General features: G+C 32.4%; 3 protein-coding genes across 9 annotated transcripts in view; 2 read left to right on the top strand and 1 right to left on the bottom strand.

The window, feature by feature from the left end:
- The window catches only part of LOC129949209 (resistance to inhibitors of cholinesterase protein 3), a 31783-nt gene extending 30378 nt beyond the window's left edge, over positions 1-1405 (top strand). For all 6 annotated transcript variants that reach the window (XM_056060513.1, XM_056060512.1, XM_056060514.1 and 3 more), the window contains one exon: positions 518-1405. In XM_056060513.1, coding sequence (XP_055916488.1) covers positions 518-658 — 141 coding nt within the window. In that variant the 3' untranslated portion in view covers positions 659-1405. The remainder of the gene's footprint in view (positions 1-517) is intronic.
- A 2453-nt stretch (positions 1406-3858) lies between these two features.
- On the top strand, positions 3859-12761 carry LOC129952629 (cyclin-Q). 2 transcript variants are annotated; one of them, XM_056065359.1, is made up of 8 exons: positions 3859-4003; positions 4111-4298; positions 4474-4566; positions 4651-4795; positions 4864-5082; positions 12061-12156; positions 12228-12365; positions 12427-12761. In XM_056065359.1, the coding sequence occupies exons 3-8, from the start codon at positions 4478-4480 to the stop codon at positions 12520-12522; spliced, it is 783 nt and encodes a 260-aa protein (XP_055921334.1). In that variant the 5' UTR covers positions 3859-4003; positions 4111-4298; positions 4474-4477; the 3' UTR covers positions 12523-12761. The 2 variants fall into 2 exon arrangements, with proteins under 2 accessions (XP_055921334.1, XP_055921335.1); XM_056065360.1 differs by having other exon boundaries at positions 3904-4003; positions 4077-4298.
- A 4627-nt stretch (positions 12762-17388) lies between these two features.
- On the bottom strand, positions 17389-26711 carry LOC129951518 (U2 snRNP-associated SURP motif-containing protein). Its single transcript, XM_056063715.1, has 13 exons — positions 26590-26711; positions 26414-26530; positions 26262-26352; positions 25998-26190; positions 20165-20720; positions 20063-20106; positions 19670-20002; positions 19365-19607; positions 19107-19293; positions 18796-19036; positions 18205-18731; positions 17865-18137; positions 17389-17802 (listed from the first exon to the last, which is right to left on the bottom strand). The coding sequence occupies exons 1-12, from the start codon at positions 26599-26601 to the stop codon at positions 18069-18071; spliced, it is 2613 nt and encodes an 870-aa protein (XP_055919690.1). The 5' UTR covers positions 26602-26711; the 3' UTR covers positions 17389-17802; positions 17865-18068.
- Positions 26712-27818: the final 1107 nt, after the last annotated feature.

Below are 27818 nucleotides of genomic sequence, written 5' to 3' on the forward strand. Positions count from 1 at the left end.
TGCTTATTTGATGATAAAGATGATGTTGATGATGGTGATGATGATGATGATGATGATGGTGATCGTTATGATGATGAATTGTAAATTTAAATTTTTATAACTTATACCTACATAATTGATTTTGTTTTGTTAATTTGTTTAATGCATACATAATATTTCCACCTTTCGAATTCAAAGGACAATTTTTGTTAAAATAGTATTATGATACTAAGATTTGCTCTAGCTTACAAGATATTGTATCTTACAGAGCATAATTATACAATAAAGTAAATGAAATGAAATGAAATATAAATATAAATATAAATATAAATATAAATATAAATATAAATATAAATATAAATATAAATATAAATATAAATATAAATATAAATATAAATATAAATATATATATAAATATAAATATAAATATAAACATAAATATAACCAAAAATATAAATATTAGTATAAATATAAATATGAATATAAATATAAATACAAATGCAAATATTTAATTATATAATTTATTTTTAAATTCCAGGTTGTGCTTAGTAGTAAAATGACGTTATCCTTGATCAATCTTGATGCAGGTGATATAAACAACCACGAAAAGACCCCTGCAGGTGATCTGGAAAGCCCTCTAGCTGATGACATTGAAATAATTGGGCATGAAGAAAACTAAAATTGTTTCCAAACATTATTACATACCTTCATTGATACATTCTCGTTCATAAAAAATAACTTCTTAATTTCTCATCTTCGTATTTAAAGATGCACTTATTGAAAGTCTTTTTTTAAAAAAAAGGAATGAATAAATAAAAACGACAAAATGTAAATGAAAATACATAGGTACTCCAATTTAAGAAAATAATTGTTGTTTAAGATAAATGACTGATGTTATAATTATTATTTGTTTATTTTTGTAATTATTTATGGATAAATGTTGTTTTACATTTTGTTGAAACCTTAAAGGACAATTTTACGTTACGTCTTGATAAATTTTTAATGTTCAATCTATATGTTGGTTTTGTTTTCATTGTATTTAAATCAAAATATCAAAAATAATAACAAAAAATATCGCAAAATCTGTAAATAAAGGCTACAAAGTAATTAATTATTTAAACCTACGTATTTTTTCTAATAATGTTGATTTTACATTTATATTTCCAAATAAGAGTACTGCAGCATTAAACATTTTTTGAGCAATATGTAACTTTTTGAATAAACCTTTAGAATACCGATTTTAGTATATGTATCTTTAATAAAAGTTAAAATTAGTAATCCAATAGATTTTGAATACATACGAAAATAAAATGAATCTTAATTGTGTCACAACACCACATGTTATATTATTAACTCCATTATGAAATATTTCATTAAAAAATTAAGACAAGACCACAATAAAGAAAATAAAAAAAAATTAAAAACATATAGTTTTAATTTATAAATATTAAACTTTGCAGAAGATTCCATGAAAAAAGATGCTGGGCTACGACCCACACTGATAACATCCCATCCCGTCTGTCTATTTGTCTTGCTTAAAAGTTTATAGGCTTTTTGGGTTAAAAAAGTTGTTAATTGAATTATTCTAACAAATTTTAAAATTACCAACAATATTTTTCATATAAATAGTTTAGTTTGAAAATCTAGTTTTGTTAAATAGATTTATAATCGAAAACAATTTTTTTACCAATTTTAGTAGCATTTCTTAAATGTTTACAAATTGGATGAATGAAATTAATTTGAGAGATATCAAGAACCGAATATCAATTTGTACCAAATTTTAGTACTATTTCTTGGAGATCTTATTTTTTTATTAAAAACGGACTGTTCGATTTAAAAAAAAAACTACTGAATATTGAAAACAATATTTTCTATGACATAAAAAAAGTTTGAAGACAATATATTTAATTTTTGAAAAGCTTTTTGATTTGAAAATAAATGTTTAAGAAGTTTTAGCATTGTTATTTATTGTGAGCCGAAAATCAATTTTCACCAACTTTTGTTTATGTTTTTAGTTTTTTTTTTTTTTGTAAGAAAACTGTCAATTCGATTTTTTTCAAAATTTTACCGATTTTTGAAAACAATATTTCTTATGAGATAAAATAAGTTTGAAGCCATAATCTCAAGTTTTTGAAAAGATATTTTAGTCGAAAATAAACTTTTTTGTTTTTGTAAAAAAACTATAAATTCTATTTTTCTCAAAATCTTACCAGATGTTTTTTTGATTTATAAAAAAAACGTAAATTGAATTTTTTTCAAAAAATATACTTGTTTGGTATCACATTACAATATATTATATAAAATTTAATTCAAGTCTCTAGGTCTAGGGTTTTTGGTTCATGAGATATTTAGGGTTACCATAGCAATTTCCTTGCATCTTTCTGCCTTATTATCTGAATAACAACATTTATTTAAAGTCGATATCTCCTCTGGTTCTTGAGCTATGGACGACGAAAAAACGTCGCGAACGTACGAACGTACATACGTACACACGCAAGCACAGACATCTTTCTAAAAATCTTGTATTTCTACTCTAGGGACTTTGAAACGTCGAGAAATGTCAAAATTTTCAATTTGACAACTCGGACCCATTACAATAACTTCCAATGGGAAGTTAACCTTCCGAAGGCAAGGCTTTTTTGCCTTATTGAATTACATCTGCTGTTGTTCATCGTCACACCAACTTTTATAAAAAAAAAACAGTACTGAAACTAAAAAACAATTATTATAATTTATTAAAATTCGAGTATTTACATTAAAAGAAAATGAGAAAACTATTCTCTTGAGGTTCTATAAAAAGTAGTGGGGTGATCGGTGACCCCACTTGGCATCGGAAGGTTAAAAAAAGTATGAAAGAGTTATTTCACTTAAATAAACATATTCGTCTTAAGGGGTGACGTTCCATTACTGCAGCACGAATTTCCTTCAGATTTGTTTTCCAGTTAGGTAGGGGTCTCAATAGAACATGTTTTAAATATTTAGACGAGGAAACAACTTTAAGTCATAGAAACAAATATTTTCTTTTTCGGACTTAACCCAACTTTTTTTGTATTGCATTTTTTGAGCCTAAAACAATTTTTTTTAATTGATAACACGGCGTAATTACAGCTGGGTATGCACCCCCCTGCTTGGGATCACTATAGTAATTAGGGTGGGTGCAAGTTTGGGTATATGCAAAGTACTTTTTGCATTTGAGCACTAAAATCAAAGAAAAACCCAAAAAGAAAAAGCAATTATGTCAACACTGAACAAAAAACAGGGAAGAAATGTCAAAATCAACCATTTTTTAATTAAAAATAGAAATGAATGTATAATCGTTCTAAAATTGCTATCGTTATTATTTATTTGCACAATGCACATATCTATCAAATAAAACAAATCGCTAGTCGAAATTCGTGCTGCAGTAATGGAAAGTTGAGCCCAATGACAAAAAACAGTGTGAAAGTTATTTCACTTGAATAAAAATGTTGGCTCAACTTTCCATTACCGCAGCATGAATTTCGACTCGCGGTCAAAAATGCAATACAAAAAAAGTAGGGTTAAGTCCGAAAAAGAAAATATTTTTTATTTAGGACTTAAAGTTGTTTCCTCGCCCTAATATTTAAAACATGTTCTATTGAGACCCCTACCTAATTGTACAAAAAAATCAGAAGGAAATTCGTGCTGCGGTAATGGAAAGTCGCCCCAAAATGTTCGTCTTAATATTTCCCTTACCCTTATGACATTTCGGAATATTCGATTTTTTTGGATCTGCCTTTCAACCAGATTTTAAAGTGCAGAATATAGTAATTTCAACAATTATTGTGCCTTGAACACATCAATTTTGTTTGCAGTAATTTTAAGTAAATTACTCTTGGCATCACTTTGTGTTCACAACTGTCAATGTCATTTTCTTTCAATCACGTTCAATCATTCTCCTCCGTTTTCATAGCAAAAAAGTAACAAAATTGAATGCAAATGCTGAAGCAAATGCAACCAACCGCAGATGCACATGTCTAAACTTAATTAATATTTATGTGAATTTGTGAGTTTCTATTTACTTTTTATTGAAATAAATCTTTATTAAACGTAAAGTCTTAAGATAATTCAACTTTTAGTGATACTTTTCTTTCTCATTGAAATAAATTACAGAGTCCATTGTTCGCCCAATACACTGCTGAAAAAATTCCTCTCTGATCCTATTTTTTGAGGAAATTGTTTGAACTGTTTTGCCTTTACTTGTTCGCAAGACTTAATTGAGTTGAATTTCATTAAAAACTCATCTTGCAAAAATTTTTTGCGATAAAGTTTGTTTAATAAACAAATTACAAAAAAAACAGGTAAAATAATAACTATACATAAATATATGCGGCACCTACCGCTTGCCTCTATGACGCGAAAATGGTGTCAAGAAACTTTCTAATTTTTGTATTTCAAATGTTTTGTATTCATTTATCAAATTAAACCTGTTTTATCCTACAAATTATTTTCCATATTATTTATATTTTTTTTAAGATAAATGATGAAGAATATTGTTGATGTTATGTCAATTCAACAAAGGACTGAAAATGTCTCAAATGCACCTAAAGCTATCCAAACTGACTACAGGTAAGCATATGCGATTATTTATATACATTTAAAGAAATATATACCTATGTGGAACTCTTTCATGTTATGTGTTTTCTATTGAAGGAAAAAGGATGGCCAAGGAGTAGTGCCACGTTTTCTTTTCGAATGCTCCATAAAACTTTCTATGAAGCCATTGACTTCTGCCACAGCCGCTATAATCTTTCATCGATTCTTTAATGAAGTTCAAAAAAGTGACTACGATCAATATGTTAGTTTTAAATAAATACAAATTTAACTTAACGAAAAGTCTAACTTATATCGTCCTATCTTTTGCAGTTGATTGCATCAAGTTGTTTATATTTAGCTGGAAAAATCAAAGATGATCCTGTGAAAATTCGTGATGTCATAAATGTATCATACAGTACATTAAACAGAGGCACCGCACCACTTGATCTTGGTGATGAATATTGGTCGATGAGAGATGCCATTGTCCAAGCAGAGCTTCTCATCGCGCGGACATTGAAGTTCGATCTGAACATTGAACATCCACACAAAGTAAGTGTTAATTTTTAAATTAATAATATTTTTTGTATTGGACCTATTGAATATTCTCGCCCTACGAAAGCACTGTATTTTTTTTTAATTTCAAAGCTCTTAATTTGCTTGTGAAACATTTATTTGATTCATGTACTATGGTTTTTTAGTTAATTTTTGAACACAATATAATAAACTATCTTGTAGCAAAAATGATAACATATTAAAATCAGTATCAAGACATAACTGCTCACTTTTTTCACTTAGATCTAAATTGAATTTGATTATATTTAAATAGATTAATACATTTTTATCGTTTTTTATTTGCTTCATGGTCACTAACTTTTAATTTCGGAACTGTGTCTGCCCAAATTGGTTTCTCTTTGGGGTATATAACGAAGTCAATCAATGAACGGGAACGGTCCGTGATCCTTTTTGGTTTATTTATTACTTGCTTCAGGTTGTTTTGGGTTAAGATATCACAGAAAGCTTTAGTGTAGGTATAACTTATATCCATTAAATTAATATTAAAGTCCCCCACAATCACTACATTGGAATTAGTATGCAATATTATATCAAGCCAACTCGAAAATACTACACAAAATTCACGGTCAGAACTACTTGGCGATCTGTACAATATCGCAATAGATTCTCTAAATTCTTTTGTAAATATCTCATAGCATAAACACCAAATCTTCATGGAATCACATATTTCACTAACAATTCTATATCTCATATCTTTTTTAAAATAAAAAAACACACCGCCTCATCTTAAAGGTACTAATGATCATGAAATGATCATTAGGACTGACGCCATGGGACTGACAAAAAAGAAGAAACTTTGAGATTATAATATGGACTAATGTTTTTGTAATTTCGAATACTAGCAAACTACATTTTAACAAATCAAAGTCTAATATGTATAAATAAAAATAAACTTTAGATTAACAAAAAAATAATGACTCACCATAGGACTGACGTGTTGACTGGCTTAGCTCGGGTATAGACAACAAACATAACCTAAACTCTGGTACAGTTATTGTGGCCGTCAAATAGTGCGACCCGCAACAACCAGCATTAAAATTCAAAGTGGAATTTGACGTTGAGGCGGCAATATTTCGCTCTAATTTCAAATTTAAATAACACACAAGGGACTGACGAATGAAACTGAACACAAAATTTCTTATTTTTTTAAATAAAATAGAGAACACTGCATTATGAAAGTTTTAATATATATTAAACTATATCCATCACAGATTGTATTATATTTATAGCAATTTCACTCGATTTTCAATTTATTTTTATTTTATTTTTATTTATTTATTTATCATCAATTAGAGATTATAATAACTCTTACAGACTATAGAAATACAAAATTTGTCTTAACATAAATTTCAGTCAATTAACCAGAAAGAATAAGCTGAGCATATTTTTAAATGCATCTCTACTCAAATGAAAATTAAAATCAATAAAATCAGATATTTGGGTAATTTCTCTGACACAGCGAGATATTGGCTCGTTAACAGCATAATTTACTCTATGATATACCTCATGGAATAAACAACGATTTCTAAGCACCTGAGTTGGAGCATGTAAATTTATAAGAGACAATAAAAACGGACAGTCAATATAATGGGATAAACTATCTTTAATGAACATTATAGAATATATTTTGCGGCGATTTTCTAAGGTCTGAATGCCAAGAAGTTGACACCGAGTATTATAGGGTGGCATAACATCAGCGTTCCATCTAAGTTTATAAATAACTATTCTTGTAAATTTTCTTTGAATTTTTTCAATTCTAATAGAATGAGTTTTGTAAAACGGATTCCATACCACACAGCAGTACTCCAGCATTGATCTAACATAAGCAATGTAAAGCGTTTTTAAGGTATAGGGATCAGTTAGACCTTTAGAGTTGTGGACAACAAATCCAAGCATAGAGTTGGCCTTGTTAACTATGAATTCTAAATGATTACTGAAGCTGAATTTAGAGTCAAAAATCACTCCCAGATCTGTTTTGGTTGAGACTCTATCGAGAACTTTGTTCTCAAGATGATAATCATATACAAAAGGAGAAGATCGGCGGGAAAATGAAAAACATTGACATTTAGAGATGTTGAGGTTCAATGTGTTGATTTTACACCAAGTTGATAAGCTTTGAAAATCTTTTTGAAGAAGCACACAGTCTACCGGATCCTTAATGCATCTCAGAAATTTGAGATCATCGGCAAACATTAAGGAAAAGGAATATAAGAGAAAATCAGGAAGATCATTTATGAATATAAGAAACAATAGTGGTCCAAGATGGCTACCTTGGGGAACACCCGAGGAAACATCTATTGGACTTGAGACGATCGAATCAATACGGACATATTGAATGCGTCCTGTAAGATATGAACTCAACCAATTTAACAAGTTAGAATGTATACCTAGTTTTTTCCAGTTTATCAATCAAAATTGTATGGTGAACTCTGTCAAATGCTTTGGCAAAATCCGTATATATGACATCGACTTGAAATCCTTTTTTAGATTATTTAAAACCAAGTTGGAGAAAATTTTAAGATTTGTAGAAGTTGATCTACCGGATACAAATCCGTGTTGAAATGGGGATATAGTCTCTTTTAATAAAAACGAAAGCTTATCGCAAACAATTTTTTCAAAAAGTTTTGGTATTACGGATAACTTGCAAATCGGGCGGTATTTGGATATGTCCTGTTTTGGACCACTTTTATGGATAGGAGTTATAAAAGATGTTTTCCATTCGGAAAGAAATACACCTTTCTCGAGTGATCTGTTAAAAATAAAACAAAGTATTCGAGACAGGGAAGGCGCACAACTCTTTAAAATAATGGGAGGAATTTCGTCTGGACCAGCATTCTTATCGTCATTCAAGCTCAATAAAACTTTCTAAACCTCAGTTATGTTAAAACTTAACTGACCAATGTTAACCGTATTATTAGATGGTGCCAAAGAGAAAGCATTATTGTTATTTGAAACTAAATAATTAGATTTGAAAAATTTGGCAAAATTATTGCAAATGTTAGGTTGGTCAGTGTACGTATATCCCAAATACTCCATACACTTTGGAATTCCATTATTATTTTTTTTATTTTTAATAAAAGTCCAAAAATACTTGCTATTGTTTTTAAGTTTAGATTCCATTGAACAAATATAGTTTTTATAAAGAAATTTATTTAACAAGTTAAAGCTCTTTTCAAGACCAATATATTCAACTTTTAAATTGGCATCAGATGAAGAAACCCGCAACAGTTTATAAACTTTGTTCTTTTTATTTTTCAAATTTATGAGTCTTTTGTTGTACCATGGTGGCTTAGAGTTATTTTTAATTTGTGATTTAGGAACAAAAATGTCAATTGCTTCCTTAAGAGTACTTAGAAAGTCACTACAGAAGTAAGATAAATCAAAATTATTAATAAAATCATAAAACTAAACGATCCAAATAATTCGCTATGCCAACAAAACTTGCTTTTGCAAAGTTAAATTTAAATAAGTTATTAGTTGTATGTTTAAAGAAATTGAGTATTTTGAAATGAAAATTTAAAGCAATATGATGCATGGAATTGGAAAAAATTGGATTCATTTACTGACATTCCCATATGCCTTTATGATGCATGGAATTGGAAAAAATTGGAAAAAGTGATTCATTTACTGACATTCCCAAGTCCTTAAATACAAAGTCAAGTGTCCTATCCAAACTATTTTTACAATTATTAATCTGAATTAGATCATGCGCTGCAAAGGAATCTACAATTTCTCATACATAATCATTAGAAACATTGAATGGAATAAGTTGTGACTCATCATGATCAAAAATCCAATTTACATTTGGTAGATTAAAATCACCTACTATAATAACGTGTTGATTATCTTTAAGATTTGATAGATAAAAATTACAATTATTTATATGTTCTTTATATAAATCTAGTGGACTTCTTGGTAGAATATAGCTGACAATAATATATATATCTTTATTAGAAGTTAATGAAAGTTTAATAATAACCTGATCTATGTCAAATGTTGAATAAGATGATGAGGGCAGTTTCAATAGAGTGGAAGCGTGAATAGACCGAACTGCAAGTAAAACACCTCCACCTCTGTCCAAACCAGTTGAAAGAGAGCATCTGTCTTTTCTATGTACAGAATAATGTTTAACATCAAACATAGCCATGAAAACCATGGGTATTTATTACGGCTCCCTTAATTGAGCGATATCGATGAATTGCGAAGAAGATGATGATTGCGAAATATGAGAGCCGTTGACCAAGAGCGGTGTAGAAGAAGAAGCTGGATGACAAGAGTTGAGTGGCGGTGTGGACATTGAAGAGAGTTGACAGGTGGGTGAAGATGAAGAGTCATCATGATGAGAGCAGTTGTCACAGAGCAGTGATAGCTTAGAGGCACAAATTATAGATGTGATGTTGGAGAGCGATGGTGATGGAGCTGTTGTTATTGTGGTTGTTGCTGCACAGGTGGAGGCGGGGGTGGTATTACTGCCGTTTTCTCTTTTCTGTTTAGAGAGAAAAAATATTTACATGAACATGCTGTGGCCACACTGATGCATCCAAGATTGTTGTCAAACTGTCAACTGGTACACTTAATTTAAATGTTACAAAGCTTAAATCGGACACCTCTGTATCTTTTTTTATGAGCATGTAACATTTAAATAGTTCAGAAGATATGTCTGTTTTTTCAGATATGTATTTGACAATATCCTCGGAAGTGGTTTTATTAGAAAAACGTGAAATATGGAGCCACTTAGTTTTTGGTATGGAAGTAAGAGAGGAGGTGGAATCGGTCCCGATTATATCTACCCTTCTCTTAGTTCTTGCAGTTTTTTGATTATTAACATTTTGCACTGGATTAAGGTTATGATTGTTTTCATTATTTTCTTTATCATTGTTAGCCACATTAATTGCTGATTCATTGTTTAAGGGTTTTGGCAATGTTTCTGGTAAATTAAAGATTAGTTCATTCAAAAGCGGTTCATTAATGTTACAGGGAACAATATTATTCACATTTTTTTGATCTCTTAGACAAGATGATGCCTGATTTTTGGCTGTTTTCCGAGGTGGTGAGTTCGATTGATGTGAATTTAAAAATGAAGAGAAATCATTTTTAAGATCTCTTACTCTTGAAACAAGACCATTGAAATTATTTATGAAATCGGAGAAACTTATGTTGGAGCAAGAATCACACTTCCAAAATAACCTTTTTTCATTAATTGTAATATAATCATCATCACTAACTGCGACACAAGTTTGATGAAAAAAGCGACCACAAAAATAGTCACACTTTATATACTTTATGTCTTTGGATCGTTTGATGACTTGATCACATTAAGAGCAAAATTTAGACATTTTAGAGAGAATAATTAGCAAGGTGTGAACTGACTGCACAATAGACACGAATGATTAGATTCCGATTTTATTTCACTTCATTGTGGGAACCTAGCTGATAGACCCAGCTCCATTCTTCATATTTCCGGCCCTGATAAAAATGAAGTATCTGAGCAGCCTTTTGACATTGCCTTTGATAAGTTTGTGATTTTTGAGTTGTTACGAAAATAAACTAAACTTAGTGATTTTGTATGTTTTAGACTTGATTACACTGGTCGACAAAATTGCGTTTTTTTTTCTTTTGCATTACTTTTTTAAAGGATTAAAATGTTCTGTATTCGAATCTCGCTTTTAAATGATTCTCTCATATCAAGTTTTTAAAATATGCCCTTTAAAACCGCCTTTGTCTTCTAGATACAATTGAAATTCTTTAAGTATCTTACTAAGTTTCCTGTAATTCTCATAAGTTATAAATCTTTGTTTGACTATACATTAATGTTTTCAGCAAACCTAGAATTTAATATTTTTCTAGTTCTAGTTTGAAAAATACGTTTTGGAGTTGGTTTTAAGGGCTGATTTCGATTTCGAACAATGATTTTAACTACAACATTCAACATCATTTATATGTTTTTTAACATACATACATACATATGTATTTTAAAAACTTTGTATGATAGACTTGTTTAGACAACAGATTCATTTTAAGAACAACAATTTCTTTCAACCAGTTTAGACTTTTCTGTTTAAAATCGTTTTAGCACAAAGGGTGTACAAATTTGAAATATGTACATGAAATCTAACAATCGAATAAAATTTTTCATTATCGTAAAAAAGGCTTATAGATTTGAAACACCATCACGAATTTAATAAAAAAAATCTAATTCATGAATTAAAATAGCCTCAAAAGCCTAATGAACTTTAATTGTTCAAGTTTTAAGAAGTAATATCTCAAAAACCTTACGAGATAGAGTAATTTTGAAGTCGGAACAACTGTCCACCATACTACTTGAGTGACGTCAAACTGTTTAGAATGCATTTAAGTATTATTTTTGCCCGGAAGTTTGGCAAAATGGAAAAAATCAGGAGAACCAATAAATTAATTAAAATCATTTTCATCATAAAAAATCGAAATGGAAGACATTAAATTTATGGGTCATCTACAACACAGCTTTGATTTGACATTTCTTATGAATTATTCTTGTTACAAAATATCAAAAATAAATTTCGTAGACAGTGATTTTCTTCGAAAGAAGATAAAAATCATGTGCTAGAGTTTGCTTATGGTAAAAATGTTTCCAAGAATAGTGAAAACGCTAGATAAATGTATTGATACTCCTTGAGAATATTTTAAAAAACAAAATAATTTTAAATCAAATATTATTATGTGGATATGGCGTAGTGTATGCATTTTGAACGCCACTTTCAAAACAGTAATTTTTTAATATTTTGTAATGATGTTCTTATTAAAAAAATCAGCTTATGTCTCCCTAATATCCTTGGTCAAAATTGTATAAAGCTTTAAACTTCGTTTTCTTAGGATTGATTTTTTTTTCCAAAAAAGGCATTAATTTAATTACAAACTAAACTTAATACAAATTATTATAAATATTTATGTATACATTTCTTTTCTGTGTTTTAGTACCTTCTGTATTTTATGAAATCCCTCAAAGACTGGTTGGGCCCCAACACTTGGAGTTCTCTTCCCATAGCAAAGACTGCCGCAGCATTTTTACAAGTAAAATTGACATTTTATTTTTAAATTAAGAATTCCTAGCTAAACATTCAAACAAAAAATATTTTTGTCAGGACTTTCACCATAATCCCAAGGTTCTTAATCATAATCCATCTCATATTGCCATTTGTTGTCTTTCATTGGCCCTACAAACTTACGGAGTACAAGTCCCACTTACTGGCGAGTCGGATGAGAACACTGCTTGGTATAATGTAAGTTATAACCTTAAAAAATATTACAAAATTGTTGTGTTTTAATGTTCATCGCTTTTAGGTATTTGTGACTGGCCTAAGCAAGGAGAAGCATTGGGAGATTCTTGAGGAAATTATGGAAGTATACAATCATGATGCCGAGATAGATGCTAACTAAAGTGGACATTATTGAGAAAAGGAAATAATCCTTAGAATTTGAAATTTATTTGATTGATGGATTTGTGATAGTTATGCAAAGAGTTTGCATTTTTATGATCATTTGGTTTTATTTACACTCCTACTTCCCCGTACAGCTTGTACTACTTTTTTATACGTTTAAACATGTTTTATCATTTATCTGTATTAAGATATCATTAAAATATCGATTGATTAATAATAAATCGATTGCATTCTAAATTTGAAGTTTTATTTTAAATACAAGTGGTACCATTAATATTTTTCAAAAATGTTTCAATTATTTTTAATTAAACTGAGCCTAAATGTGTTATACCTACAATGTTGTTTACGTTCTACTACTTCTATATTATTTTATTGGAGAAAATGCATTCCAAAAAATAAATTTTTTGATGTGTCCGATTAGTTGTGGGATCCACTGTATATTATATTTTGATAAATCCTTATTCTAATTTAATTTAATTACTTCTATTTTCGAGCCAACTAGTTACTTACATTTTTCTTTTAGAGATTCTTTTTTTGGCTTATGTCTGCTTTTTTATATTTATTGACAATACTACTCAAAACATACATTTTGTTCCTTTGAAATCAAAATTTCGTTACCATTGGCGAGTCGAATGAATTTGTCGAATATTGTATGGGAAAAGGTCGAAGCTCATGTAAAAGAAATGTTGGAAAATAAAATAATGTAAGTTCAAATGTAAATTTCATTTCTATTATAAAATAACATGAATCAATGCATTTTTATTCAAACTAAAACAAATCAGTACTAAAAATTAGTCGAACTGATGGATTCGAACCCGAATATAGCGAGAGGTGTTGTAGAGGTTGGTTCTTCCGAAATAAAAACCAAAAGGAATATTTGGACCAATTTGCTACAATCTCGAGATGAAAAAGAAAAATTATTGAACATTCTTGAACAAATATAAATACTAACAAGGAGCATTGAACGTTCTCCTCTTTGGTACCACGTTTCAAGAACTGACTTAAGATTACTCGAGTTCCATACAAAGAAATCATAGGTTGATCCAGGATATCTCGAGTCAACATAACGAATACACATTTTATGGTCACACGCCTTAAAAACTAAAACCAAATGCTACTACCATTGCGTTTAAACTGCGCATTCACAAAGCTACTGACTACGTAGTCAGAATTCTTTGTGAATGCAAAATGCCACTACAAAGCTAGTCAATCCGGAACTGTCATATTAATGACAAATAAAAATATAAAATGAGAAAAATTTATGTTTTCAGAACTTTAAATAGTTTTTTTTTCTTTTTAAATTCAATCAAACCATATTGTTTTTAAATGTCGAAAGATTCATTTCATTTTGAATTATAGTGTCCTTTCCGAGCAGCTGATTGTGAAACGTCAAAACCAGTATGCACTAACTTTGTAGCCAAAATTTTTACACTACGTCGGAGGGGAAATTTCAACTACTTTTGTAGTTAGATTTAGCCAATCGGAATCCCTTGACTACGTAGCTACTAGCTTTGTGAATGCGATCACTGTAATATCCTTTTCTGCTAAGATACTGATGGCGCAACTCAATGGGAGCAACGATTCCTATATGGGTTCCGTCAACACATCCTATTACTCTTGGTAACCTCGCCGTTAAAAAAAAGGAGTTTCGTGCGTTTTGTTTTTCTATCGGATGACATGTTGACAATGATCGAGGTTGGACATAATTTTTCTTCAATTGCACACACAACTTCTTTTAATACTAGGAAAATCGAGGATTGTGACAGGCCTAAGTCAAAATCTTTTTCTACGGTGCTCTGATAACTCCCACTAGCAAAAAATCTAAGAGCAAAAGCTAATTTTAGTAGAGCAGGAATTAAGGAGGTGCTTGCATTTTTAAATTGGCCTTCCAACTTGTTTAATAAGAATACAAACGCTTCCTTATTCAGTCGAAAATATGATCTGGAGCTTAAGAAATGAATTAGAATTAATAGAACTTCCAGTAAGTACAAAATATTTGTTATACTTACAGATGATTAGGGAGTTCCATGAAATTTGGGTTGTTTCGAATATTCTTGCACAGTTCTTACTTTTTTCTGTAATTTTCGTTTTCTCCAAAAAACAAATTTATGCTGCTTATTATTATTATTATTATTTTTATATTTTATTAACAAATAATTAAAATTACATTGTAATAAACAAAATTAATTAGCCTAGCTGCAGAGACTATTAGCTCTTATGCCGCTTATCATTTTGGTTTGTTTTGTATTTTTATTAAATATTAAAATTATCAATAAATGAACACAACAATTTTTTTTGAAATTTCATGAGTTGACGTTTATTTATGCCTGTTATTTTTTTTTTGTATGGTAGCAATTTCGAACTCGAATTGTAAAGTTCGCCAACCGTGGTATTTCAAATGTGTTAGGTCGCTATGAAAATATCTCACTTCGAACGTTTGATTCGGCAACCATAATAGGGGTATATTATGTTGAAAACGCCAATTAAGGTGCATAATTGTATATTCAACATTCTACAGTACTACAAGCATATACTTTTACCTAATTATTCGTTCGGTTCATAACAAAGTAACCATTAAGTATTTTTTGGTCACCTTCAACTTTGAATATTCCAAATGACGTAGGTGACTTTCGTGTCAAAATTTCCAAGCAGATTTTTTGATGCCATTATTATTTTTGTTTTTTTAATTTTTCGCTCGCTTTAAGGGATTTTTGAATAACTTTAATATGTTGGACTTAAGCAAACTAATGTGATGTGCAGGTGATCATTTATAAGAAGGAGAAAGTATCTGGACAAAACGAACACATCACCTTTTATATTTGGGGTTTCAGACTTGAAGTGTTATAATCTTACTTTTCCGAAGAATCTCTAAAGATTTGTTTCACTGTGAGGAGAGATGCACCATGAGGCACCAGTTCCTCAACATATTTCTTAAGCTGATAATTATTCAGCGACTAAGCCCGAAGAATATAACATGAAATTGAAAGTGATCGGCGATGTCTTTGAAACCAAAATCCCAGGTCTCAAAGAAACGTGTTTATTAATCTTGCAACGATTCAAAATCGACTTCAATGTTTCGTTTTACTGAGGCACGCTAGCACGCTAACAGCCTACCCTGTTGGCCATTGACGAATTTAACTAATAACTTGAAATTAGGGAAAAAAATTGCTGAAGTACCTTAATATACTTCGATTAAGCACTTAATCAGCCTTATCGGGAATTCCTTGGGAAATATTTTTCCCTTCCCGGAAGCAAGTTTCTCCTATAGGGAGGATTTTCATAATGCATTTTCCTTGGGAACAAATTTTGCCAACATCAAAATAATAAATTTATTTTCGAACATATACCGCGTTTACAAGGAGAATTGAATCAGGATTTAGCGCCGTATAGACCTTAATCGGATCGAAATAGGATTACTCGATCCGATCCCTATTACCGTGATTACAAGCAGAATTGAATCAGGATTTAGCGCCTCATAGACCTGACCACACAAATAAAACCCAAATCTTATTTCGATTCCATTTGAATACGATTCCTCGATTCAGTGCCACCATATACCTGGATCGAAATCTCAATTCGATTCGATTCCTCGATTTCCTCTCGTTCCAGACTTAACACTTAATTAAAAATGAAAAGAATATCGTTTTTATTATTAATCGATGAAATACAACGAGAACAACGAAGTTTTTGTTGTGTAAAAGTTTTTGGAAGTCGAGCTTTGCTTTAACTTCTTGCATTATCATCACATTCATTTCAAGGTAGTGCCTTGAGCTTTCATCCAACATCCTCTTATGAAACTCACTAATTTTGTCATTGAACCTGTATGTTTTCTTGAAATGGTATTCCATTTCATTTTTATGTCGCTTTATAGCCTCAACTGCTTCTTCAACCTTATTGCAGAGTTATTTTTGGATTTCAATTTCTCGTTCCAAAACGACGTTACAAGTTACGCCTTTGTGTGGCTTTTTTTGTAGAACGAGAACTTGGCAGTTGAAGTTCTGTTTTCAATGTTCAGTTGGAAGACCAAAAGTTTAAGCATCTGGGCATTCTTCCACCAATTCTTCTTAGGCACAAATTCGTATTATCGTTTTCTCCAACGCAGTAAATTTATACTGCTTGTTTGGGCCTCCACCGGTTGCTTTTTTTGTCTTTTGTTTTCAGACATTTTCTACCTCACGTACTTTTGTTTTATGAAACCATACCTTAAATTATTTTTTTTTTAAAGAAAACAAATCATGGTTATCAACTTATCACCTACTTTTTCCATTCAGAAATAGATTTTGTTGGTTGGCCCAAACTGTTAAGTTCTTTTTCTACATCTTTCCGAAATTTTGATATATCTTCCTTAGAGCGATTTTAAAACTAATTAAAACGTGAACTTGGCGAGTATTTGTTGAATTCGACCTTAAAAAGATAATTTTTTAATAATATCTTCATTATTATTTTGTTGATAATTGCTTACATTGTTTGCTCCCCTCCGACAACTAAATAACGGGGAAATACTCAGAGAGAAAAACACAAGATTTTCCAATGAAAAAAAAGTTGCCGATAGGTATTTTTCCATAGGCATTTTTTCCCAATTTCGAAAAATTCCCGATACCAATACCAACGAATATGGGACCAAATCCATGGGAAAAGAAGTTCCCGATAACCCCAAATGTAAAACAAGTACATGCGACATTTGTTGCTCTTTATGTACCCTCACGGTTTCTTTCATCTTTTAAATATAATTCTCAAATCAAAGGTATTCTCATGAAAACAGAAAAAAACATTTCTTTACTTAAAGGTCAATACTGGTAAAATTGACACACTTTTATTTAAAAACCAAAACGTTGGAGTTAAAAATATAAAATAAACAGTTAGAGAAGATTAGAGAGTTTATTCATTATAAATATGATTGTGTCGTTTATTTTTGGGAGAGTATATCATGTTAAAATGATAAATTATAATCGAATTTAAATTACAATTATTGAGTCATATTTATGTAGTTTCTTAAATTAAAGCTTATATTCTATGTATGTAGATGAAAGAGTCCTGAATTTAAGTTTTCTTTTATACAAAAAAAAGCAATTACACCTAAAATTACGATCTAAGAAAGGATTATGGAGAGAAAGATGGAGTTCAGTGTTTATGCTTATGCTTATGTTTATCGCTACGGTGTCGGGAAGATGGAGATCTACTTCTACTGCATTTCGGGGAAACTTCTAGCTTAGATGATTTTACAGGACTACGCCTCGATCTTGAAGAAGGAGGGGATACGCGGCCAAAAGACGGGGATCTAAAGTGTAAAAATTAAAACTGATACAAAGTCCATATACTTGAAATATTTCTCCTTTTCACCTTTTGGATCTTTGTGGAGGACTATCTTCGTATTTGGAAGATTTAGAAGAGTAGGGAATTCTATCCAAAAATCGTTTGGGAGAGTCTGAAAGGCTGCGGGAACGATTGCGTTTAAGGTGCTTTGAATAGCGAGATGAAGGCGATGCTTCACGTTTACTACTACTGTAAGTCGGCGATCGTGACCGTCGTTTACTTCTCGGTGGACTAGAACGTGCAGAATGTTGTGGAGGCGACGGCGACCGTTTTGCGTGACGTGACTTTTTCGAGTGTGTTCTAAAATATAAAAATATAAGTTATCAGTTTGCGTTACGATTATAGTTATTCTTAGAAAAAATCTTACGATCCACTTGGACTTGGAGTTCTTCGAGTAGTATCTTTGCGTAAAAATGAAGAAGGAGAGTCCAATTCTTCTCGCTGTAAGTCCTGAAATTAAGTAAGAAGTAAATATTAACAAAAATACATAAACAATGAAATAAATTTGAGTTGCCTTTTTGAGTAAACGTTTTCGATAGTGTTCTACTTGTTGCGAAATAGTCCAGCCGGGGCGAACATCCCGTTTGCCACTTTCTAACTCATCTTGATATTGCATGGACTTCATTTCGATCTCGCGCAGTTTAGTTCGTTTTTCTTCGCTAAAATCTCTTGAAGTTTCTGCATTTTCGTCCTCTGAGCTGTCGTTACTGTCATAAAACTTTGGTGGCTCTGGAGGTGCTGGAGGTTCCAACGTATCCCATTTACTTGTGGTTATTGCTTGAGCTTCGACTTGTTCCGGATCAATAGTTTCCCACTTTGATGGTATAAAGGCACCACCTTTTTTCGGAGAATCTCCAAATTTGTCAATTGGAATTCCATCAATGTCGTCATCCACTATTGTAAAGAAAAACCAAGCACTCTTAATTTGTTTTGCACATCCATGTCACATATAACTCACATGGAATTCCATCGATATCATCATCGTACTCTTCTTCACAGTTATTTTCAGTACGTTGAATAATAGGGGCATCTTTCTGTATTGGTATTGTTTCAGGTAACGCACGCATTAGGGCACCCTTTAAAAGTGCTGCTCCATCTAATGGCACACCATTTAGGTCTTCGTCGTCCTTTTCATCGCCCGACATTGGTGCTCCGTCAATATCTGGGTCTTCCTCTTCTTTTTTTGTTTCTTCTTTAGGCTATTTTACATATACATACATTTTGAATTACAATGAACAAGTTATTTATATTCGTATGTTTAAAATTTACCGTGGGTAGACCTAGAAATATTGCCTTTAGTTTTGAAAGAAATTCCTTTTGATAAATTGTCCATTCTTCCCATGCACGTATGACTTTTAGAACACGAGCCTTGAACCCTTCACCCTTCAGTCGACTGTCCATGGTCGTGTAATAGTTGTGCAAATTTTCAAAAACTTCTACAAGCTGCTTTTCCACGCTATAAAAATTAAGTTAAGATTGTATAAAATATTGATGATGATGTTCTTGACATTTGAACCATTTACTTACGCTTTTCTAAAGAAACTCGCATTTGATACCTTAACAGTGCAGTTGTGCAACAAATCGGAAAATAGATAAAGTCTGGCGATTTTCTTGGAGCACAAAGTATCGGAGTTGGCGAGGGACTCCGCTATGCACTCGCATATTTCATCTGCTGCCTCAGCATGTTCAATGCAAAATATCATCACATCTCCGATTTTGGATCTTTCTGGCGTAAGGTGGCGAATTAAGTCTTCAAGGCGATCACGTTGCCTGAAAAAATGATGTCTTCATTATAAAAGAAAACCAAAACATTCACCTTAACTTAAACTTACGCGTTAGATAAGGCACCTTTGTGCGGCTCAGGAGCTTCATCGTCTACAACAAGTTCGTCGGACATTCCTTGGGTGTAGAAATTAGCTGACGGTGGTTTCCATATCGGCCCACCCTTGAACATACGAAATTCTTTTTCGCGCCATTCATTTGGCGAGTCGCCCTGCAACAATGAAAACAACTTCCACCGGTAGTAAATGTGTGCTGGACTTTCGTTGTCAAACAGAAAGCTAAACAGTGGGTTCTCCATTTCTCTGCTCATTACCAGAGCCTCGAACATGGGACCTTCTCGGATGACAAACTCTATCATACGATGTATGACGCACAACACAGTTCTGAAAAATCAAAGGAAAAACATTAATTTTTGTTGAAAAATTAGCCTAACAGTATCATACTTCTCCGTTGGAATGCATACTTTGACGATGGCATTATATAGAATCTGTGGGATTGTGAATTGGTTAGCTATGGGTTTTGAGATTTTATGTTAACAACCAAACCTTTTTCATGCACTCGGTCTTTTCCTCATCATCTGCATATTCTTTATAGTTTCCAGGAGGTGTGGACAGTGTTTCATTTGGTGACGGTTGTGCATTAAACGGTAATCCTGATGGTGGTGGCGGCAAAGTAAGCTCAAGCATAGTCGGGGGAATGAATATCGGTTGATTCAGAATGGGAACAGCTTTTCCCCAGCCTAGTCTCATTTCATAGCCCATAACATCGCGTCCATGTAAGGTTTTTAATGCTCGTTCGGCGTCTTTGCGGCTCATATATGCTACAAATCCGCAATTTCTTCCTCGAGATTTCTCCTCCTCTGAACGAGGCCACATTATTTTTATGCTAGCCAAGGGGCCATAACGACCGAAGAGTTCCATTAGCTGTTGTTCTGATATTTTCGGGCTAAGGTTTCCCAAATATAGATTTGTGGTATTTGGATCACCGTTATCAAATGAACCAATTTCGTTGGATTCTTTCGTATTGTCCGTTTCAATATTGACTATGGTTTGACGTGCAATATGTTTGTATTTGTGGCGCTCTTCACGTTCCTCTTGAATTCTAAAGAACAAAAAGATTTTTTTTTAAGACAGTGGCACATGTTTCGACTAATTTCTGTTTTTCTCAACAGAAATAAAGAAGGTGATTTTGGAAAAAAGAAGAGCTCGAAGGAAATGACAAGCTTTTAGAAAATTTAACCGCCCAAAGGCACTTGAATAAAAACAAGTATGCTAGGCTATAATCTTAGACGTTACTAAAGCTTTTGACAAGTTTTGGAACTTCATAATTAAGTACAAACTTTATAGTGACCTTTCGGACAGTATTACAAAATACTTAAGGGGGTCATCCCATGTGATGAGTTCAAAAAATCGATTTTTTCATAAATTGCTAGTTTAATATGTCAGGAATACGGTAGTAAAGGGATTTTTCAAAATTCGAAGTTGTTTTAAAGATACAGCAGGTCAATGGAAAAATATGGGGCAAAGTATTTTACATGCATCGGCGATGTTCACAGTAAAACTTACTAAGGGATCCTAGTTATCATCTTTAATGAAGGTTTTGTAGGTTATTTAAAATTAATATCGGTTATGGCCGCGAAGCTCCTACTAATGTTGAGAAACGTGATGGATAGCGAATCTCACGTTCTGAGCGGCGCGTAAGTGATGCCGTTAAACAAGCCAGAATTGACTCAAGAGCTGAACAATCTGCTTTGAAAGAGTCTCAAGAAGAAGAGGAAGGAATACTCTATGGACCAGGCATCGCGGATCGAAAGTTAAGTTGATATTTCCATAGTTAAGAGGACTTGAAACTTTGAACGAGTTTTTCTCAAAACTGTGTTTTTCAAACTTTTCTCCATCGTATCTCAAAAACGGCTTGACCGAATGACTTAAAATTTGATGGGTTGGATTCAGCACATGTAAACGCATGAAATGAACTATCGACAAGCAAAAATTTCAAATGTCTCCCAAAAGTTCAATTTCTGCTATATTCATTTGATGATAGTTCATTCCATGCATTCAGGCTCACAGATAAAAACGCCGTTTACTTTTTTTGTTTTGGATAAGCCAATCAGCTGGAATCGTGGAGTGCGAGTCCATTTTTTCGAGGTGGAGTTGTTCACACCCGTGTAACTTGTGTTTCTTGCAATATTTTTAATTCAAATTTTATATTTATACTGTCGAACTAAGTTAATAAATGATAATAAACTTAATAAAGTTGTATCTATTTACTGGTCGTACAAAAAAAACCTTAAAATTCCTTAAAATACAGGCCGTCACGTGGGACGACCCTCTTAAGTCGAATGTTACAACCCTTCTCTTTAGAGCTCGGCACGATTAAAATTACTAGGAACTAAAGAAAATAAAGTCGAACAACCTTGGATCTTGTATATGCAAGAGCTACATAAAAATTGCATAAAAGTTAGTGTTAGTTAGTGGATGCAAAAATGGCGTACTACTATATTCAATGATACGAAAGTACTATATTCAATGAAAGGAAAGTATTACAACTAAAAACTTACCCTAAAATGAATTAAAATAAAAAAAAAGAAAAATCAACTGTCGATCTTTCACAGACTGACCAGTGGTTTAAGTGCGGGATAGATAATTACTAAATTTTCTTTTTTGAAGATTTTTATCGGATAAACAAAAATCGAACAAAGATATTTCCTTGAAATCTTACAACAAATGAGAGGATTTTGCAATTTTATTTCTACTTATCTTTTTTAATTTCCTTACAAGACACAGAGGAGAATGAGCACACAATTAGCTTAGCCTAAGTACAATTTGTGTAATGGACACAGAGCTAGCTCTATAAACGACTACTGTTTGTTATCTGGATTGTGGAACAATATGAGTCAGTGATTTCAAAGTAAGAACTTAGAATTTCTCTGATCACATGCCGCTTGAAGTTACTTTTACAACATTGTGAAATAAAACATGAGGAAAGAAATTAGATAACTTCAAGAACTAAACGAACTCGTAGACATATCTGTTTTAACTCAGATCATCAAAAAAGCGAACCCACAAAACCAACAAGCAAATCAAAAAACCAATTATAAGCAAAAGTGGTTTGATTCTGAATGCTTAAAAGCTAAAGATCTATCATTCAAATTTTTAAAGCTATTCCGGTCACGAAACTTGAATGTTTTTAGAAAACTGTACTCCGAGGCAAATATTGAATTCAAAAGAATATGTGCAGTAAAAAAATCTACCTTTGAGCAAGAGACAGTATCGGTTATCAATCACACATATAGCTCTGCCGAAATCTGACAGAAACGTATCTGACGTTCATCGCCTTTTAGATGTTATTATAACCGTTTAAACTTCTGCCTTGGTAATAATACATACCTTCTTAACACAATGCCATTAAATAAAATTAGCACTTTTAAATATAGTGAGAGGAGAATTACTTAAACTTAACTTCATGCGTCCAGAATTACCCTTACTTTGCAGTTTTTGCAATCTGAACATACGAGAAGACACTCATCATTTTATTGTGATATGTGATCTGTCCAATCATGAAAGAGTTCACGGTGAGATATTTTGGAAAAAGAAGCCTTAATGAAGCCGAGCTTATTGCCATACTAAACGGAAATGTGGGATGGAATGCCCTATACAATTATATTGTCGCTGCTCTTCGTTATAGGAATTGTATAATAAATGAAGATTTTTAAGATACAAATCAAGGTATTTATATATTTCTTGTTTGCTATAATATTGTATTGTGGTACCCGTGGCATGATGGTTAGTGCGTTGGACTGTCATGCTAGAGGTCTTGGGTTCGATCCTTGCCTATGCCATCTAAAGTCTTTTCACGGGTACTGCCTCTTGCGAGGAATTGACAAATTATCCAAGAGTAACTATTGTCATGAAAAAGTGCTTTCTCAAAATTAGCCGTTCGGAGTCGGCATAAATCGCAAAAATTGCCTAAGATAGGTAAGGAACGAGTTCTTAGCTTATGAAAGCAGTACGGGAACGAATACAACTAAAACATCTTCGAAAGAGACAGTAAATAAGGAATTTGATATATTCACCAGATCCATTTTAATGCTGTTAAGGGCTATTGACGCTCTACAGATCACCTGTGAATACCTCGACGCTAAAAAGTTATTGTGGAAAGAGTTAAATGGCTTGTGATAATTCCTTTTTTTAAATGAAAAGATTTGAAAGAAATAATACGCGACAAATTATGCCACAGTAATTATATCAAGCTATAACTGTTGTCCTAAGGGTCAAACGTAACCATCACCACGCTTCTGGGAACTTATGTAAAAAGTTGTACTATAGAGATGTGATAGAGGGTTTGGTAAAGGTTTGAACAAACACCTTTTTCAATGAAGATAGATGGATTGTTCTACAGGATTTTGGTGAGTCACAAAGCCAAGACAACAAAAAGTGCCTTAGGGAAACATTTCAGATCTTAGGGAAGCTTAACACTCGCTCTCGGGGACGCCAAAATTGGAGAACTTGTCTGAAAGACTTCTGACATACATTTTTTCATTCTTAAGAAAGAGTTAACTGAAGCAGTGTTATAAATATCAAAAGAAAAAATGCGTGTCCCTATAGGTGGATGGTCACAAAGTTTTTAACTAAACTAATTTCATGACTGATTAAATGATTCAAAAATTAGTGCAAAATATTATCTTGGAACAGAACTTATGGCACGACTAGGAATGAGAACAAAAATTAATCGCAATACTATATCTTTGAAATGACATTATTGCTTTTGATGAACTAAGTAGACCTCAAAATTAAGGATCATGAAGGCCAATGACCATAGTCCACAGTCGATCAAATATTCACATTACGGCAGATCCTGAAAAAACCCAAGAACACCAAATCGACACCCACCATCTTTTCATCGATTTCAAGGCCGCATATGACAGCATCTACAGAGACGAGCTGCATAGAGCCATGTCTAGTTTTGGCATCCCTGCTAAACTCGTCCGTTTGTGCAGGATGACCATAGAGAATTCACGCTGCTCCACCTAACAGAACCTTTCGATGTCAAAAAAGAATAGTGAAAGAGTAGTGCAGCTCACACGTCAACACTAGATACACTATCTTTCAAAAGTCTCTCCAATTACTAGCATATGCTGATGACATTGACATAATCAGAAGAACTCAGCGTGATGTCAATGGGGATTTTGTGAATATTGAGACAGATGCGACAAAAATGGGTTTAAAAGTAATTGAGGGCAAAACAAGGTACATGCTGCCGTCTAGAAAGGACATACAACACCGACGTCTTGCTCAAAATCGACAGACGTAACTTTGAGGTAGTTAAGGACTTTGTCTACCTAGGCTCCGCTGTAAACGCAGAAAACACCTGCGCTGAGATCAAACGCAGAATAACTCTTGCTAGCCGCTGTTTCTTTGGCTAAGAAAGCAATTGAGTGGTAAAGTCCTCTCTCGAGGGACCAAAGTATCGCTAAATAAGACCCTTATCATCCTCGTCCTGCTATACGGTGCAGAAGCATGGACTATGACAAAAGCGGATGAAACTACTTTGGGTCGGTTCGAGAGAAAAGTTCTTCGTGTGATCTACGGTCCCGTAAGCATCGAAGGGGAGTGGAGGAGAAGATGGAACGACGAGCTGTACGGGCTTTACAGCGACGTAGGCTTTGCCAGAAGGGTAAAAGTCCAACGACTAAGATGGCTGGGTCACGTAGAGCGCATGGAAACCAATGCTCAGGCCCGGAAAGTCTTCTAATTCACATCCACAGGACAGCGCAGTGGAGGAAGACCGCGGATCAGGTGGCGCGAACAATATTTATGAATTATTCTCCTTTCAAATATTTCTACAGTATGAAAAAGTTTGAATTGCAAGTACAAGCCTTGAACATCAAAATTGCAAACATTTATTGCATAGGAATTTGTTTAATATCATAAAAGGCCTAGTTTAACCCATTACCACTCTAACTAAGATGTGGAATTCACTAACTTAAGGACCATAAAACAAAATCGATAAACTGCTCCATAACTTTTGAGCACGAAAGGAAATGATGGTGTGGTTGGTAAGTCTTATGCACTCAAATATGTCAACTTCAGATCTTTCTGTTTTAAGAAACAGAAACAATTTGAGATTTTTTTAAAAGTAAATCTTAATAATGCATTCAGATCCAACCCATTTACTTCAATACCGAAATTACGGCTAAAATAACTTAAGCAATTGTAAATTTTTCGTTCTAATATTGAGCTCTTAGTTGTATTAGTTGTATTTAAACAGAAAACAGCAGGTATGTAACCTTTTGATTAATTTTGTAAAGAAATTCTCCTTTTGGGCAACACAATCAAGATTTTCAAATAGGTACATTATTTCAAAACAAAAACTTACTGCCTCAGTTCCTCTTTGAAAAGCTCCAAATTACTTTTCTTCTTTTCTTGAGATTTTTTCTTTAGACTAAGTGTATCTTTTTTTGTGTCGGATGCAAGCATTTTGGCATATTCCTGTGCCCGTTCGGCGGTTGTTTTCTCGTCGTTTCCTTTCCCGGGAATATAAAGTTTACCCTTTTCTCGTTTATCTTCACCTGTTGTATAAATTATCATTAAAGAAAAAAACGCTTCATCCATCATTATAACAATATTGATAAATACATACGCCTTGAACCGGCATCATAAGTTCCAGCCTTGATCCAAACTTTAGTTGAGGTTGGTGGTTCTTGAAAAGTTTCAACGAATTCTTTGAAAGCCTAAAATCCAAAGAAGCATATAAAATAGCATGAATGCAAAATATAAAAATTAAATAATTACATGAGCTGCCGCCGCCTCTTCTTCACGCTTTTTTTGATCTTCGAGCTCCTTTCGTGAGAGTGGCCTTTTTCCCATTGCGCCAAGCGTAAACGCTTCTAACTTCTTTTCATTTATTTTCTGCATTTTCCAACAAATTTAGCTTTATGTTATTTAAATAATTGTTTACACTAAATTACCTTTAAACTCATTTTGATAAATTTTATATCGTTTCAAAAGTCTGATCTTATTAAATTAAAAATTACATGACATTTGCTTCACACGAAAGAAATGTCCGATAAAATGTTGGATTGAATTTTGGAATGACATTTCTGGTTAGGGTTTGTTTTGTGGTTAGTACACAATAAAAACGAGTGAGTTCAGCGCTTGATTGAAACGAAAGTGTCTATACTTTGCAACTTTATTTCTGTAGTTTGAATTCTTTCACGTAATATTTGTTTCACTGAAAACTTTATCGAACATGTTAGAAGAATAAAAACAAAACAAGTCTCATAAATAATATAGTTTATTAAAAATATAAATTTATCTCAACGAAAGAATAAATATTGATAATACTTAACTTAGAGCCGGGCGTATGGCGGGATACTACATTAACTACACAACGTTTGTGTTGCGTCATTTCAGTTTCACAGCTATGTTCAGTTTTAATTGTTGTACTTAGGCCTAAAATTTTTAGATGCGCCAGGAGAAAGAAAATTTAAAAAGACATTTTGAAAAATAAGACAGTTTCACAGGTTTGTTAATACAAAACACGAAGAATACAAAACAAGAAATTCCTACAATAAGAGGTATAGATGAGTCACGTATAAAATGTTTTGATGAGTCATTTATAAAATGTTTACATTGGCTGCGTTTTATTATCACCTATGAATGACCCTTCTTCAGGGGAAGTTAGTTTATTAACACAAAAATACAAACATGCGATACAAAAACAATACAGTTAGCTCACTCAAGCAAAATAGGAATAGCCAACACATTTTTGTAAATTAAAAAATATATTATAAATATAATTAGCACTTCGTAGGATGAAGTTAAGTCCGAATTTAATAGAGCACAAATCACATTTGAGAAGAAAAAAAAAGAGACCAATAGACAGCGGAGATGTTTTATGTGTCTTGTTTTCGGTTATGTTGTTTTTGTTATTCAGAATATGTAATGTTTCTAACTTGTATAGTTTCGAAATATGTTTGTCAGTCTGTTTTATTGCAAGAATTACAGTGACCCAAAAAGCCGACGGAAAACTATATTTTCACTTAACACGAAAAAAAAAATCCATGTTTTTTATCTGTCCCTGTTCTCAAAACTACTTTCACACAACATTAACATTTACACCACTATCTACCTGTCGTAATTAAAACTAATTTTTAGATTTGTGAAATATGAACCTAAATAAAAACTAGGATCGCAC

The sequence above is a fragment of the Eupeodes corollae genome, chromosome 3 (genome assembly GCF_945859685.1).
Source record: "Eupeodes corollae chromosome 3, idEupCoro1.1, whole genome shotgun sequence".
NCBI classification, from domain to species: Eukaryota; Metazoa; Arthropoda; class Insecta; order Diptera; family Syrphidae; genus Eupeodes; species Eupeodes corollae.

Excerpts from the sequence above, each read along its gene's own strand:
- LOC129952629 (XM_056065359.1), top strand. The coding sequence starts at position 4,478 with ATGATGAAGAATATTGTTGATGTTATGTCAATTCAACAAAGGACTGAA. Across the intron at positions 4,567-4,650 it reads GCTATCCAAACTGACTACAG|GAAAAAGGATGGCCAAGGAG; the intron begins GTAAGCATATGC and ends TTTCTATTGAAG. Across the intron at positions 12,366-12,426 it reads AGAACACTGCTTGGTATAAT|GTATTTGTGACTGGCCTAAG; the intron begins GTAAGTTATAAC and ends CATCGCTTTTAG.
- LOC129951518 (XM_056063715.1), bottom strand. Across the intron at positions 20,107-20,164 it reads AGACCGAGTGCATGAAAAAG|ATTCTATATAATGCCATCGT; the intron begins GTTTGGTTGTTA and ends ACAATCCCACAG. Across the intron at positions 18,732-18,795 it reads TGATATCGATGGAATTCCAT|TGGATGACGACATTGATGGA; the intron begins GTGAGTTATATG and ends TCTTTACAATAG.